This window comes from Bos taurus, chromosome 15 (assembly GCF_002263795.3).
Source record: "Bos taurus isolate L1 Dominette 01449 registration number 42190680 breed Hereford chromosome 15, ARS-UCD2.0, whole genome shotgun sequence".
Classification (NCBI taxonomy): Eukaryota; Metazoa; Chordata; class Mammalia; order Artiodactyla; family Bovidae; genus Bos; species Bos taurus.
Window position 1 is genome coordinate 63,318,046 of NC_037342.1, and position 15,880 is coordinate 63,333,925.

The window sequence follows — 15,880 nt, forward strand, 5'->3', positions numbered from 1 at the left end:
AGAATTTGATTAAAATTACCCAGTATTCACCACCATTAAACATTTTGATATAAATATCCTAGACTCTTCTCTATATATAGTTGTTAAAAATCTGGATCATTTATATGATTGTCTATGCTGGGTTAAAAACATTTTTAACATTTCCCTCTAGAAAGACCATGGCTCCATCATACTCCATGTTCCATAATTTAATATATTGTTGGACATTTGAGTTGTTAGAAAATGTTTACTGTTATTAAGCTATAATGAAGGTCATTTGTTCATAAATCTTTGTGAAGATCTTAGATTGGAAAATAATGTAAGGCAGTACTCAGTTAAAAGTGGCATATTTTTGTAATGTATTTTCAAAGTGAGATCATACAGTAACAATTTTTTAAACTGCATTTAAATATTTACATTTATCTCAGTTCCCTAAAGGATGTGTCCTTTTGGACTGCTCTGTTTGGTTCCTGCGAATTCTAGTCAACCGCCAGTCTCCTCAGAGTCTTAGCCTCTGATCCTTAGTGATGCTGGGTTCATGTCTGTCTCATTGCCTATGTTTTTGTGAAATACAGATGAAAACAAAAGTATCAACAAAGGACCACCAGGAGACCTTAAGCAATTCATTTAACTTCTGTGGACCTCAGTTTTCTCATCAGATTCTTTTAGTTACAAAATGCTATTCTGTAAAGAGTAGCTGGATAAACTGCACATAAATATGTATTTTTCATAATGTCTGGCTTGTAAGTGTTCAACATACCTTATGTGGCTCACAGAGCCAAAATGAATTAAAGTCATCCATGCGTGGGTAGTGTGTCGGCCTCATGCAGTACTGAGAATAGTTAACAGAAGTAGACCAAATCCAAAGCTAGGTTGCTACTAATTTTGGAGTAAAATGATTTGATGATATGTATGACATAATGGTCCTGTTTTGCCAACAAAATGCTAGAAACATCTTGGTGCTTTGACACCAAGTACAAACTACCCAATTTCCCAAAATCTGTATCTTTTGACTTGATGGAAAAAGGAGGGAGACATTCACACATTACACTTCCCTTTTTCCTACTTAGTGGGAGGGGCAGAAGCAAGGATTGGCCATAGAGAGAAGCAGGATATAATTTTACAGTTTACACTTAACTTGTCCTATTTAGCTTAACTTAGGTTTTGCAGCCTACAGCAGTAATTCTAGTTATACACATGTTGCCATGTATCTTTGCTCCTTCCTTTCCTTCTTAAAAAATCACCTCTTCACCTCTTTCTGCCTGACTCAAAAGATCTGCTCTTTAGCCTAAAATTTTCCCCAGCCTAGTAGCAGTAGTCCTCTTTCTTTAAGCCTGTGGTTACATTTTAAAATTCTGAATGAACCTAATACTGAATGTGTAAACAAGTGACTGCTTACTCTGGCCCCTCTCTCCCATCCTCATTCCTGTGTGTAATCAAGATTGCAGCAGGCTGCCAACCGAACCCCCTCTAAGAATAAAAAAAAAACATTACTCTGGGTCTACAGGAGAAAAGTGAATTAACTCATAATGTAACTACCCAGAATTTTACAAGACTGATGTGGACAGTATACATAAAAATATGTTGAAAAAGTTAAAGAACTTATATTCCCTTTCTGGCCATAAGTCTTCATAAAATTCACTTTTCGTTTAGAACAAGAGTTGGCAAACTTTTGCTGTAAAAGAGCCAGAGTAAACATTTTTGGCTTTGTGGGCCAAGTGGCCTCCCTCACAACTGTGTCACTAACACAAAAGCAGCCGTAGAACTACAGGTAAAGGCATGGGTGTGGCTGTTCTGATAAGCTTTTACTGTTGTCAAAATCAAGGCAATAGGCTGCATATGGCCCATGAGCTGTCATTCAACAGCCTGTGATGTAGAAAAGGATAAGTAAAAGAGGTTAGATTGGTCTTGTTTAATCCAGGGATCACAGCCTTTTCAGTAGACTAAGCAAAAGAGCTCACCTGCTTTTAAATTTGTCCCATATTAAATGTTAACTGGTAACCAAGCATCAGCTGGGACAATGATACAGAGCACATTACTTGACACCAAGTGATGATCACTTTTCTAAACAGACAGTTAGTGTGTGTTCCCCACACCAGTATTTTTAGAAGAGACTTTTCTATTAACAAAAATTGAGAAGAAAAATTGAGAATGTAGCATGTAACAGCCAAGATACCTAGTCTAAGTCCACTGCAAACTGTTCTTAATGCTCTGGAAAATTATTTCACATTTGTGTCACTGCCTCAATATGGTTTTAAAGCTGTTGTGGGAATATTTCTTCAAAATTTTAAATTTTAGAAATTCTTAACTAATTACAGAAAAAGCATTAGGGATGCACTACAAAGAACTTATCTATTGGGTTTTTTTCTTTTTTTTTAAATAAAAATGGGCTTGAAAGGGCGATGTGAAATTTCCATCATACCCTTAAACTGTTTGAAAATAGAACAATTATGTTAGAAGTGTTAAGTATTCAACCCAATCAGAATGGATGTCTACCTTTGATACTCAAGCCTCTTTTTGCTTTTGATTTGATTCTATGACTTACCCAATTAGCTAAAGGTCAGAACTTAGATTTCCCAGTGCCTAGTCTACTGTGCATTTGTCACCACAGTTTAAAGATTGAACATTTGCACATCAAGCTGAAATGATTTGGTTTTGAGCTCAATTATGCAAAGGTGAAAAACGCAGATCCTGATTTTAGTTTCAACTTTCCCAAAGGGACAGTTAGGCTACCTTACTTGAGGTTTCTCAAATTTAAAAATGGAAATAAAATGTACTATTAGAAACTTACTCATAAGGCTGTGTTACTGCTATGATTTTCACTTTGTAACAGTGCTCAAAAAAGTTGTTTAATGTGCATCTTTAACATTTAAAATATACAGTGACTATGCAGTTGCTTTTTTGTCATTTTTCCTAACCTTTTTGGGTTCCTTATAGCAGCTGTATTTGTTTTTTAGACTTTGAACAATACAGCCATTTTTGCACTGAAGTTTTGCACACTTAAGTTTAAAAACTTAGAAATTTTCCAAAAAAACCCAACAAAAACCTGTTGATTGTAGTTAGTTGCTTTTCATATGACAAATGGACTCTTGGAGCCATATAACGTCTACAAATACTTTGCTTAATATTTATATCCATACTTGATATCATATACTTATGAATATTTGATCCTTTCACATACTGTGTTTTAATTGAAATAATTTAAAATAGACAAATTTCTTCCTTTGGAATAGTCAATTTCTGAAAATAATATAAATTACCTTTAAGCACTGTTAAAAACAACTTAAGACAGCTTTTATTATAATGTAAAATGCTCAAATGAGTCAACTATTTTTTAATAGTTTAAATAAGTAAATGCTCAAATGCCACTATTCCTAAATTTAGGTGACTAAAAAATAGAAGTACATGATACACTACCTCACACTCTCCTTCCCCAAACAGGCTGGATTATATCTATTTGATTTATACACTGTGACTTTTTCCTGCTGTTTTCCATCAACCTTAATTGTGAAAAATGGTGCCATGTTGCCCTCTTGATATTATTTTGGAGATCAGTTAGGTCTTAAACCATCCAGATGCATACAGTTCTACACATATCTGTAGAATTAGCTCACTAAGGTCTGCTCGGCAATATTTTTAATTGACTTACATGTTCTGTGGGAAAAGAAGAATCATAAAAAGTCTTTGCAATTGCATTCCTCTCTTCACTGGGCTCTCCCCTGGGATCTGGATGGATACTTGAGTTATTCAAAGTGTCAGCAACTCTGTTAATGCTGGTAGTATCTGGTTGACAAAGAGGAAATGACAACTGAATTTTATTCTCCAGGGACTCATTTTAGTGACTAAACTTGTTTTTCTCTGATCCCATGCTTTGGTATTTTAAAAGTAACAATTTCTATATTCTTATATTGAATACTGGTTTTCATAGACTTTGCTCTTACATTAGGTACTTCATTTCAGAAAACATTTTATTGCTACTTTCAAAAACCTGCTGATTTCACATTACCACCAGTGACACAGTGTTAGGATCTTCTCAAACAATATAACATACATTAAAATGTTATCCTTATTCCCCTGGTTACTGGACTGCCTATGCATATAAACATTTATATAGTAAACATCTTACTAATACAAAGGGAAAAGTCTGAACCAACTGAAAGATTTCTAAATTATATTTAAAAAGAAATTGACTATAAGAAGGCCAACAAAGGGCTGTCTAGTAGGGGGTCACTGTGTTTTAATAAATAGATAACAATTTAGAGCAACATGTCTTTGAAGGCTAAAAGATATTTAGGAGTATCTTTTATGAGTCTGAGTATTTTACAAGTTGAATTACTATAGAATTTTAGTCATCTCTCCTTGCATCCTATCACTGAGATTTAATTTAGAAGGAAAGACTTGTAAGAAAATGGTAAATGTTAGATCTGTCCATTGACTAACAGCATTAAACTGCTGCATTTGACAGACAAAATTAATGGAATCTGAAGTTAATGCATTTTATTATATTAGGAAAATGAGTTTGTGAAATGAGATTTTACAGTGTTTTTGTGTTTTGTATTTTTCCCTAATTACTTCTCCATTCAAATAAGATATACTTGCTTTGCTTTTAATTCCCACTTCTTTTTAAAATTTTCTCAATTTCCTTTTTAAAAGAAGCCTGTTAAAGTCAGAGGGGCCATGCAAAGCTTTCCTAATAAGCCATATTTCTGTAATGGGTCTAAATGCATATTGTTAAACAGGCAAAGAAGAGAGAAGTCGCTCAGTCGTGTCCAACTCTTTGTGACCCTGTGGGCTGTAGCCCATGCTCCTTGGTCCATGGGATTTTCTAGGCATGAATACTGGAGTGGGTTGCCATTTCCTTCTCCAGGGGATCTTCCAGACCCAGGGATCGAACCCAGGTCTCCCTCATTGTAGGCAGATGCTTTACCATCCAAGCTACCAGGGAAGCCCCAAATATTTCTTTGAGCCCCCCTTTTTTTGGGTGGGGGCAAGAATACTGGAGTGGGTTGCCATTCCCTTCTCCAGGAGATCTTCCTGACCCAGGGATTGAACCTGGGTCTCCCGCATTGTATGCAGATGCTTTACTGTCTGAGCCACCAGGGAAGTCAAGGCAAATTTCCCTAAAAATCTAAGGCTGTCTAACAGCCCCAACAACTTAAACATGTTGAGATTGCTATTAGCAAATAAACATTTTTATTATTATTATACTTCTTAAACAGTGATTATCTTTGTTACATTTATACAATACCTATACATGAGATATACTGCATTTCTATTTTAAAATGTCTTTAATATGAAAATTTTAAAGTACATAAAAGTAGAGAGAACGAACCTTAATGTACTTCTCACCTAGTTTCAGTACCTTCAATATTAAGTCATGTGTATGTCATCCATTTACCTCCCCATCCCTCTTTTTTTATTCTGGAGGATGTTTTTATATCATGTGGTAGTCTTTACTACACTCTAAAGAATAGAACAGTCCCTACAATCTGAAATATTGACTATTTGAATGTATCAATATTGATCTATAACTATTAAGGGATTAAATTTAAACTGTTTCAAACAATATATATCAAGGATATGAAAGGTAATGTTACACCTCACTATTACTTGGGGCTTTCCTGGTGACTCATGGTAAAGAACCTGCTTGCAATGTGGGAGACCCAGGTTTGATCCCTGGGTTGAAAAGATCCCCTGGAGAAGGGAAAGGCTTCCCACTCCAGGGTTCTTGCCTGGAGAATTCCACGAACAGAGGAGCCTGGTGGACTATCATCTATGGGGTCACAAAGAATCAGACACAAATGAGCAACTAACACTTTCACTTGGCTTCCCTGGGTGGCTCAGGTGGTAAAGAATCTGCCTGCAATGCAAGGGATCCATCCATGTTCCATCCTGGGTCAGGAAGATCCCCTGGAGAGGGGAATGGCTACCCACTGCAGTATTCTTGCCTGGAGATGCCATGGACAGAGCGGCCTGGTAGGCTACGCAGTCCATGGGGTCGCAAAGAGTTGGACACAACTGAGTGACTTTCACTTCACTATTACTTGCCAAACAAAAAAAAACAAAGAGCTGGATTTGTGGTGCTAGTGAAGGGACAGACAAAACAGAAAAATTAAGGAAGGAGGGAAAAATTAGAAGAAAGCGAGAGAAACTAAAACAGTTCTGAGAGAAGGAAGCTTGTTTTGTGTGTGTTCTTAGTATAGAAAGAAAAGGAGTAAACATGAATGCAGGCAGAAGCCTTATCAACAACTTTACTGCATTTGCTCTAGAAAGTAAGAAAAAAAAAAAGAGACTTGGATTAGGTAGATGGTCCTAATTTAAAATCAATGACACAAATGTGATTGTTTTTGCTAGTTTCAGTTCTTTGATAATGAAAAGGATTTTTTTTTTTTAATTTCCAAAATGCAACTGACCTCTGTACATGTTATGTTGATAATACTGGTTCAGATTTAAATGAAAAGAAATCTGCTTCCATTTAAGTAAAACCTTTCCTACTTTTTTATATATATATATATATATATACACACACATATACAGAGTCTTTAGATTTAGGCAAAATAATATATATAGTAATATAAATTTTCATATTAAACAATCTGGAAAATTTTTACCAAGAATAATAAGTAGAAAAGCAATTTTTAAAATAATTATTTTCTTACCTGGTCCAACATCATTCCTGGCCTCATCCACACTAACATTTTTACAAAGTGTCATCGAAACAGTCTTTTTGTTTTCTAACAGACTTACTGGTCTCTCGTTCAGCAACAAAGGAATGCTAGATGTTGAAGTGCTCACTGTTTGACTTTCAATTTGATTTACTTTTGACCAAGAACTAGGGCCTAAAAAATTCACATACACTAGAGTTTTCTCAGTTTTTTTATCTGAAGTTGAAAGATCAAAGGCTGACCTTCCACTTATGTTTACTAAATCTCCAGATGGCTTTATGTGAAATGAACATGATTCTTCCAGCTGTCCTTCACTGTAAATTTTTCCTGAAACAATGTCATTTAATGACTCCGTTTTCTCTGTACTATTTAACAATGTATGCTGTCTTTCATTAGGGAAGTAGTCTTTTTTTTTAACTTCAGTTATCTGATTCTCATCAATCTGACTTTCTTTATTGGAAAACTGCATTTCTGTGGAAGTTTTCACATGACTAGCAGTTTTCATATCTTTGGCTTGTGAAGCATCTATATTCTCATTGTTAATTTGAAGATGGGAAAGAGTCACATTGTTTTCTAGACACCCCAAACAGTTCTCAAATTGACTGTTTTGCATATCATTTAGATTTTTCCATATAGTTCTTTTCCCAGGGCTTGAGTTGGGTGTCACCAACATAGGCATGATATTAACAATTTTATCTGAATTCTTTAAAAGTACATTCAAATTGTCACTGAAAACAGCAGAAGAAATGGGGTGGTTGATTGCTGTATCACAAGGAATAGCTAGTTGAGGTTGCTCTGAAGGACCTTCACCAACTTGCTGAACATCTGAAGTTTCTTTAAATGGCAATAGGCTACATTCACTTTTTTTATTTAACAGTTGTGTCTGTCTTATTTTACATTGTTTATCATCTAACATAACATTATTTGAATCCTGTAAACTATATTTCTGAGGCTGGACAAGATTCCTTTTTATATCTACAGAAGAATCCAGATCTGTTTTGATTTGGTGGCTATTTGTAATTACCTTCTCTGTGGTATTTTCTTGAGTCCCTGGAAACAATCTCAACTGTTGTTTGAATGGCTCATCTTCAGAAACATCTTTTTTATGATTTGTATGGCAAGCCATCTCATTTAAAATACTGTTAAATGATGTGCTGTTATTTTCAACCCCCAGATGTGTATTTGCATGGTGAAGATCTAATCCTTCAGTTCTTTCTAGATGGATCTTTTCTGTTTCCATTGATGAATCTGCCACTACAAAGGGAATACTTGGTGATTTAAGTTCTGTACCCTCATTATCTTTCTCCAAGTCCACCTTGTTTTTTATTTCTGTAGTAACCACTTTTGTAAAGTTGGTAATATCCAAGGTTTGTCCTTCACTAATTAATTCTTTTTCTCTGCCGAGGGTTTTGCCTAGGGATATTTCACTTTGGTTTTCATCCTGTGGCACAACAATATCAATTTTATTCTTGGAGCTTTTTTCAAAAAGCTGTAAGTCTGTTATAAAGAGAACACAGTAAAATTTTGGGTTATATACTAAAGCCTGCTTTTATAACACATATTAACTGTTTTTAAAAAATATATTTAATTTTAAATATTTCACTGGCAAGCTATTATACAAACATAATGACATCAGTTTTACATAAATAGTGAGTTCCCTTTAATAAGCATGGTAAAATATTTGGTTCTACTTATATTAAATTTGTATTTCATAACAGAGAAAGTAGTTTTGGTTTAAAAAAGTAAGTTGAGGGCATTACAAACTGGTTATTTCTCTAGTCTGTTACTTCCTTTTGCATATACAGTACAATTCCATACAAACACACAGCTGATTAGATAAAAATTAATTTACACTAATAGTCATATTGTAATTTCTCTTATTACCTAGATCCAGAAGTTGCCAGCTGGTTTCTTTTCTTCACTTTTTTGCTCACTACCTTGTAAATATTTTTAAAATCTGGAATACTTTTGGGCAAAATGTACAGAATATCTACTTAAGATATTAATTTTATTCATCTGGGTTTTAACCACAGATTTCAAAATTTCAGTATAGTTACAATAATCTGTAGGCCATGAAGGGTCTTTTTAATCCAATCATTCTCTCTACAACATCCCCACCAAGTGGTTGTTCAGCCTAGGTTTGAACACCTTCAGATTACCTTCTTTAAACAACTCTTTTTCAATATGAATGAATTAGTCAATTATTTCAATGGTTACAGAAAGGTAATCTGAACTAAGAAAAGTGCTCTAGAATTTGGTCATCAAAAGGTTACTAGTAGCTCAGAGAACAGTCTCAGCAAAGAAACGAAAGCAGAAACCAGAATGCAAAAAGCCAACGAGTAAGTGATGAGAAAGGAAAGCAAAAATGTGTTTTTTCCCCTGAATACTGACTATTAAAGAACAGCTCAAAAGACATACAAGTCCTTTTGTTAAGACATACAAATGGAAAAGTATTTCTCCAATTATACTACTAGGTCCTCAAAGTGAAGACTGAAATTGATATCCCCCTGAAAGACCAATATAAAAATTAGAAAACATCAATATAACTGGGTTACCTTTATTACCTATAATGATTTCCTCTAAAAATGGGCCTTCTTTTGTTTCCCCTTTTTCTTTGTATTCAGTGTCTAAACAACAACTCTTGGTATTTTCTTCCCTTATTTCTTGCCTGGAATTATATTTCTGTATGATGGTGTTTCCTGATTTTTCCACTGACATTTCAGTGTTTACTTCTGGAAGATTCTAGTGTAAAATGGAAAAGATTCCTTTAATGTAAAAACATATTGTTAAAAAGCATAAAATATCTGAACAAATTTTGTTAATGAAAGTGGAATCTATATTTCAGTTAATCATCCAGCAATTTGTATTTGAAAGCCAAATGACTTTTTTACTACATTTAATATATTCCTCTTTATAACAAGATCACTCTAAGTTCATTTAAAGTCTATCATATTTAAATAAAATGGGAGAGCCTTAGATGTTTTCAAACATGCATTCCACATTATTACAAATACCACATATTAAGAATCACTCCTTTATTAAAAGCAAAGTAGTCATGGCAGGCAAATTGTTTTGAGTGCTTGGTGTTTCTATGCATCTTTAAAATAGTGATGCAATTCAACATCTTTTTATTCCCCCAAAATATTGAACATTATTACATGGAAGCACTGCACTAGGCTTTGGGATACAATGATGAACAAAATATAGTCACTATCCTCAAAAAATTTATGGTCAACTGGGAAAGATAGGAAAAGAAATAACAGACAATTTTAATATAGATGGGGATAAGGAAGCACTCCAGGGAGAAGAAATGGCATTTACAGATGTTAAAAAAAAGCAGAACTATAGTCATTTCATGTAGTTCTACTTCATGGAACTACCTGTGATTTACTTCAGCATGAGCTTAGATGCTGTGAGAAGAATGGGGAGAAATGAGTCTTGAGCTAGGCCTAGATCATTAAAGGCCCCCAAAGAGCATGCTAAGGAGTTCAGACTCTACCAGGAAGTCAATGAGAAGTCACTGAAGGATTTTAGATAAGGTTATTAATATGAGCTGATTGGAAAGACCATTCTGGCTACAGTATAAAGAATGGATTGTTTTCCAAACTTCACTAATTAAAAACTGCAATAAGAAATAAGTATGTCTCATAACACAATGAGCATACCCACTCAATGAGATACATTCTAATGTTTTCTATACTACATTAGTTTATTTCCTTTTTAAAACAATGCCAGTCATAAACTACTAGGCTGATTTCCATGAATCACTAATAAGTTGCATTTGGTATCTGACAAACACTGAATTAAGGGGAAACAATACATGAGGCAGAGAGATGCATCACAAGAATGCCACAGCAGTCCAGGTGATATCAGTAAAGTTGAAAAGCCTGAAGAGATGCATGAATTATGTACTGAGCTACTATCAACTGTTGAGTGACTGGATATAAAAACTGAGAGGAAAGTCAAGACTGACTTGCAGAGGTCAGAGTGGGTACCTAAGAGACTGGTGAGTGTTATTTACTGAGCTAGAAAACAGGAATAGGAGGTTTAGAGAAAAATATCATGAGTTCATTTTGAATCTCTTGAGTCTGAAGAGTTAAGACAAAAAGGTGGAGATGTCTAGTGAACATTTAGATGTACTGATTGGGAGCTTTTAAGAGAAAAATTGACTTGGAAAAACAGGTTTGAAGATCGCTGGCAGATAGACGGCAACTGCAGACATACTGGTTGATGAGACTGATTTGAGAGTATACTCTGAGAAGAAAGAATAAAATGCTAATGAAAATCCCCAAAGGAGAGGCAGGGAAAGAGAAACTTGCAAAAGAGAAGTTTGCAAAGGAGATTGAGAAAAATAGTATGATAGTTGCCAGGAGCTTTGGAGTTGGATAAATATAGGTTCAAATCCTGTTTCAATACCTACTGTGAAATCCTAGAAGGATACTTACAGAGTTGACATGTCAACATCATGTGTTGGAATAGCACTGGTCCAATTATACACAGATTTCCTTCAACAGTAAATACTCTAGTACTATACATCTGCAGTTGGTTGAATCTGTGGATGCTGAACCATCAATATGGAGGAACCATTTTTATGAAAGACTGATTATAAGTTATATACAGATTTTTTACTGTTCTGAGGGTTGGTGCCCCTAACCCCTGAGTTGTTCCAGGGTCAGCCATATTAAGACTTAACAGTGGTTTAAAATAGCAAACATTTACTATCTCATCTTTTAGATGGATGAGGAATGGCTTGGCTTGATGGTTCTGACCCCGGTCTCTCATGAGTGTCTAGTCAAGCTATCATCTGAAACTTGGGGCTGGAACTTCTGCCTCTAGAAGGCTCACTTACATGGGTAACAGTTGTGTTGGCTGTTGGCTGGAGTGCCCAGTTCTCTTTTATGTGGCCTTTTATCCTCTAGGGCGTCTCCACTATATGGGCTCTCTGGTAGGATAGCTGGGACTTTTTTATATGTCTCAGAGAGAGAGAGACTGAGAGAGAGAGACAGACTGAGAGACAGGGTGTTCACCCAAGACAGAAACCACAGTCTTCTTATAACCTAATCTCAGAAGTAACATTGCATCACTTCTGCTGTAGTCTATTAACTAGAAGCAAGTTACTAGATCCAACTCCAACTCTATGGAGGGTATTACAATAGAACATGAATACCAGGAAGTGGAAGTCACTTGGTGTCACTCCTTGGTATGTACCTTCCAAAAATTAAAACTAGAGATTCAAACAGCTAGTTGCATGTCAATGTTCAAAACAGCACAACAGCAAAGCCCAAGTGTCCATCAACAGAAGAATGAACACACAAAATGTGGTATATTCAAACAATGGAATTCCACCATAAAAAGGAATGAAGTGCTACAACATGCATGAACTCTGAAAGCATCATCTAAATAAAAGAAACCAAACAGGACAAATATTGTATAATACCACTTATATAAAATATATAGACAAATTCAGTGTCAGGAAGTAGATGAGAGGCTACCAGGACCCGAGGAGAGGGGGAAATCAGAAGTTATTGATTAATGGTTACACAGTTTCTGTCTGGGATGATGAAATTTTGGAAATAGATAGTGGTGATGACTATACAACATTGTAGCTGTAATTAATGCCATTGAGTTATAATTGTAATTTTAAACTTAACACTTTAAAATGGCAAATTTTATGTTATATATTTTACCACAATAAAATAAATTTCTAAATAAAAATGGTCTACAGAACATCAGAGAAAGTATGATTTTATTTTAGTTTTTAAGAAGTACATATATATGTATGTCTATTTGTTTCTATACAAACTGATGTACAGGAAAACTCTGGAAGTCATATACCATAATTTTAATAATTTCTGGGTGGCTGGGGTTATGCATGATCTTCACTTTCTTATTTTATTTTATTTTTTTTTTGTTGTTTTACCAAAAGCTACAAGTTTATTAACATAATATATTCTAACATATATCAGTTTCAAGTGGGTCTTTTTCAATCTCAAATAAGAAATCACAATATTCAGCATTAAAAAAAAAAAAATAGTGGTTTTAGTCCAAAGTGAAAATGCAGAAAACGTTTACTTTGGTGGATCTGTGTTGATGCCATATTTCTCCTTAAGGAGCTTCAACTGTTCTTCCTTCTTCTTTGTGTCCATCTTCTGAAATGCCCTGTTGGCATTATAGTACAAAACCACAAGGTATCTGTTACAAACATTGAATCCTGACAGGTGATCACATGCATTCTTGGCATCAAAGATGTCCTCATAGATCACATAAGCTGTTCCTCTAGTTTCAGGTGTGTTCCCCACTCTGATTTGACGAATAGGTCCATATTTCCCAAATATATCATACATTTCTTCAGCTGTGATTTTGTAAGGCAAATTTCTTATATACAAAATCTGATTTACTTCTGGTGGAAGTCGAATGTTCGCCCTCTTGGCCGCTTGCATTGCCATCTTGGCGGGCTGATGAAGTTACAGCAGCAAAGACTTGAATTTCTCCGCACTCCTCTGGAGCTCACTTACTTTCGAGCGCAACAAGGCATCAGATACAGGACATCAACATCCAGACCCCGCCGGAAGCTGTTCTAACTCGACGCACTTTCTTATTTTATTTTTTTAATTTTTTTAGATTTTATTTTATTTTTATTTTTATTTTTTTCACCTCTCCCCCTGTCAGAGAGAGAGAGAAAAATTCTCACCATGGTCTTCTTTTTTTTTTTTTGAAAATATGTACCATGAGGTACTTTAGTTATTTTCAGTATTCATCCCACTAGCATAATATCTAAGACAGAACTATGTCATACCATATTCTTTTTTTTTTTCTGAAAAATTTCACAATATGATGTTGATAGTTTACCATGAAGAAATTAAGAAAAGAGAATAGTTTCTAATGTTTATCCAAGTATTGACTGTTCGTAGTGCTCTTTACTCCTTCCTGTATTTCCCAGTTTTGTTTTGATATTATCATCATTCATAAAGGACTTTATCATTTTTTATAGCTCGTGCATGCTTCCTTAGCTTTCATTTCTCTGAAGGTGTTTTCACCCCCATTTCAAAAGATACTTTCAATGAATATCTATTACAGAATTGACAGCTTTAATTTTTCAGCACTTTATTAGTATTTTTTTTTTTTGATAAATTTAACACCTTTTATTGCCATACCTCATTTTACTGTGCTTTGCTTTAGTGAGCTTTATAGATACATGTTTTGTTTTTTTTTTTTTCCTTGTTAATTTTCTGTTTAGTTGATCTATCCATAAGTGTGAGTGGGGTATTAAAGTCTCCCACTATTATTGTGTTATTGTTAATTTCTCCTTTCATACTTGTTAGGATTTGTCTTACATACTGCGGTGCTCCCATGTTGGGTGGATATATATTTATAATTGTTATATCTTCTTCTTGGATTGATCCTTTGATCATTATGTAGTGACCTTCTTTGTCTCTTTTCACAGCCTTTGTTTTAAAGTCTAATTTATCTGATACGAGTATTGTGACTCCTGCTTTCTTTTGGTCCCAATTTGCATGGAAAATCTTTTTCCAGCCCTACACTTTCAGTCTGTATGTGTCCCCTGTTTTGAGGTGGGTCTCTTGTAGACAACATATGTAGGGGTCTTGTTTTTGTATCCATTCAGCCAGTCTTTGTCTTTTGGTTGGGGCATTCAAGCCATTTACGTTTAAGGTAATTACTAATAAGTATAATCCCGTTGCCATTTACTTTATTGTTTTGGGTTTGAGTTTATACACCATTTTTGTGTTTCCTGTCTAGAGAATATCCTTTAGTATTTGTTGGAGAGCTGGTTTGGTGGTGCAGAATTCTCTCAGCTTTTGCTTGTCTGAAAAGCTTTTGATTTCTCCTTCATACTTGAATGAGATCCTTGCTGGGTACAATAATCTGGGCTGTAGGTTATTTTCTTTCATCATTTTAAGTATGTCTTGCCATTCCCTCCTGGCTTGAAGAGTTTCTATTGAAAGATCAGCTGTTATCCTTATGGGAATTCCCTTGTGTGTTATTTGTTGTTTTTCCCTTGCTGCTTTTAATATTTGTTCTTTGTGTTTGATCTTAGTTAATTTGATTAATATGTGTCTTGGGGTGTTTCTCCTTGGGTTTATCCTGTTTGGGACTCTCTGGGTTTCTTGGACTTGGGTGATTATTTCCTTCCCCATTTTAGGGAAGTTTTCAACTATTATCTCCTCAAGTATTTTCTCATGGTCTTTCTTTTTGTCTTCTTCTTCTGGAACCCCTATGATTCGAATGTTGTAGCGTTTAATATTGTCCTGGAGGTCTCTGAGATTGTCCTCATTTCTTTTAATTCGTTTTTCTTTTATCCTCTCTGATTCATTTATTTCTACCATTCTATCTTCTAATTCACTAATCCTATCTTCTGCCTCTGTTATTCTACTATTTGTTGGCTCCAGAGTGTTTTTAATTTCATTTATTGCATTATTCATTATATATTGACTCTTTTTTATTTCTTCTAGGTCCTTGTTAAACCTTTCTTGCATCTTCTCAATCCTTGTCTCCAGGCTATTTATCTGTGATTCCATTTTAATTTCAAGATTTTGGATCAATTTCACTATCATTATTTGGAATTCTTTATCAGGTAGATTCCCTATCTCTTCCTCTTTTGTTTGGTTTGGTGGGCATTTATCCTGTTCCTTTATCTGCTGGGTATTCCTCTGTCTCTTCATCTTGTTTAAATTGCTGAGTTTGGGAGTCCTTTCTGTATTCTGGCAGTTTGTGGAGTTCTCTTTATTGTGGCGTTTCCTCGCTGTGTGTGGGTATGTAGAGGTGGCTTATCAAGGTTTCCTGGTTAGGGAAGCTTGTGTCGGTGTTCTGGTGGGTGGAGCTGTATTTCTTCTCTTTGTTCAGTCGCGCTATGGGGAGGGAGGGAGGGATGCTGCAAACAAATGACACTGGCGTGCGCTTGCAGTGCCTCAGCCACACTGGGTCTGCCCCCGCTCACGGCGCGTGTAGCCTCCCTGCCCACACTGCTCAGGCTCTAGGTTGTTCCGCCGGGAACAATCCGAGGCTGGCCCTGGGTTGCATGCACCTCCCAGGTCCAAGCCGCTCAGGTTCAGGCACTCAGGTAGTCCTCAGAGGCGCAGACTCAGTTGGGGCTGCGTTTTGTGCTCTTCCCAGGTCCGAGCAGCTCAGGTGATGAGGTGTTTGGCGAGCGCCAATGCTGCGACTTATCTCCTCCCCGCCACTTGGTTATCTGGGTGTAAAACCGGCGCACCTTCTCA

At 35.5% G+C, this 15,880-nt stretch overlaps 1 protein-coding gene and 1 pseudogene across 1 annotated transcript in view; both read right to left on the reverse strand.

The window, feature by feature from the left end:
• The window catches only part of CCDC73 (coiled-coil domain containing 73), a 115,974-nt gene that overhangs the window by 1,751 nt on the left and 98,343 nt on the right, over window positions 1–15,880 (reverse strand). The window contains 3 exon segments of the mRNA NM_001192547.1: window positions 3,629–3,762; window positions 6,639–8,141; window positions 9,209–9,386. Coding sequence (NP_001179476.1) covers window positions 3,629–3,762; window positions 6,639–8,141; window positions 9,209–9,386 — 1,815 coding nt within the window.
• Window positions 12,536–13,223, reverse strand: LOC616520 (pre-mRNA branch site protein p14 pseudogene; annotated as a pseudogene).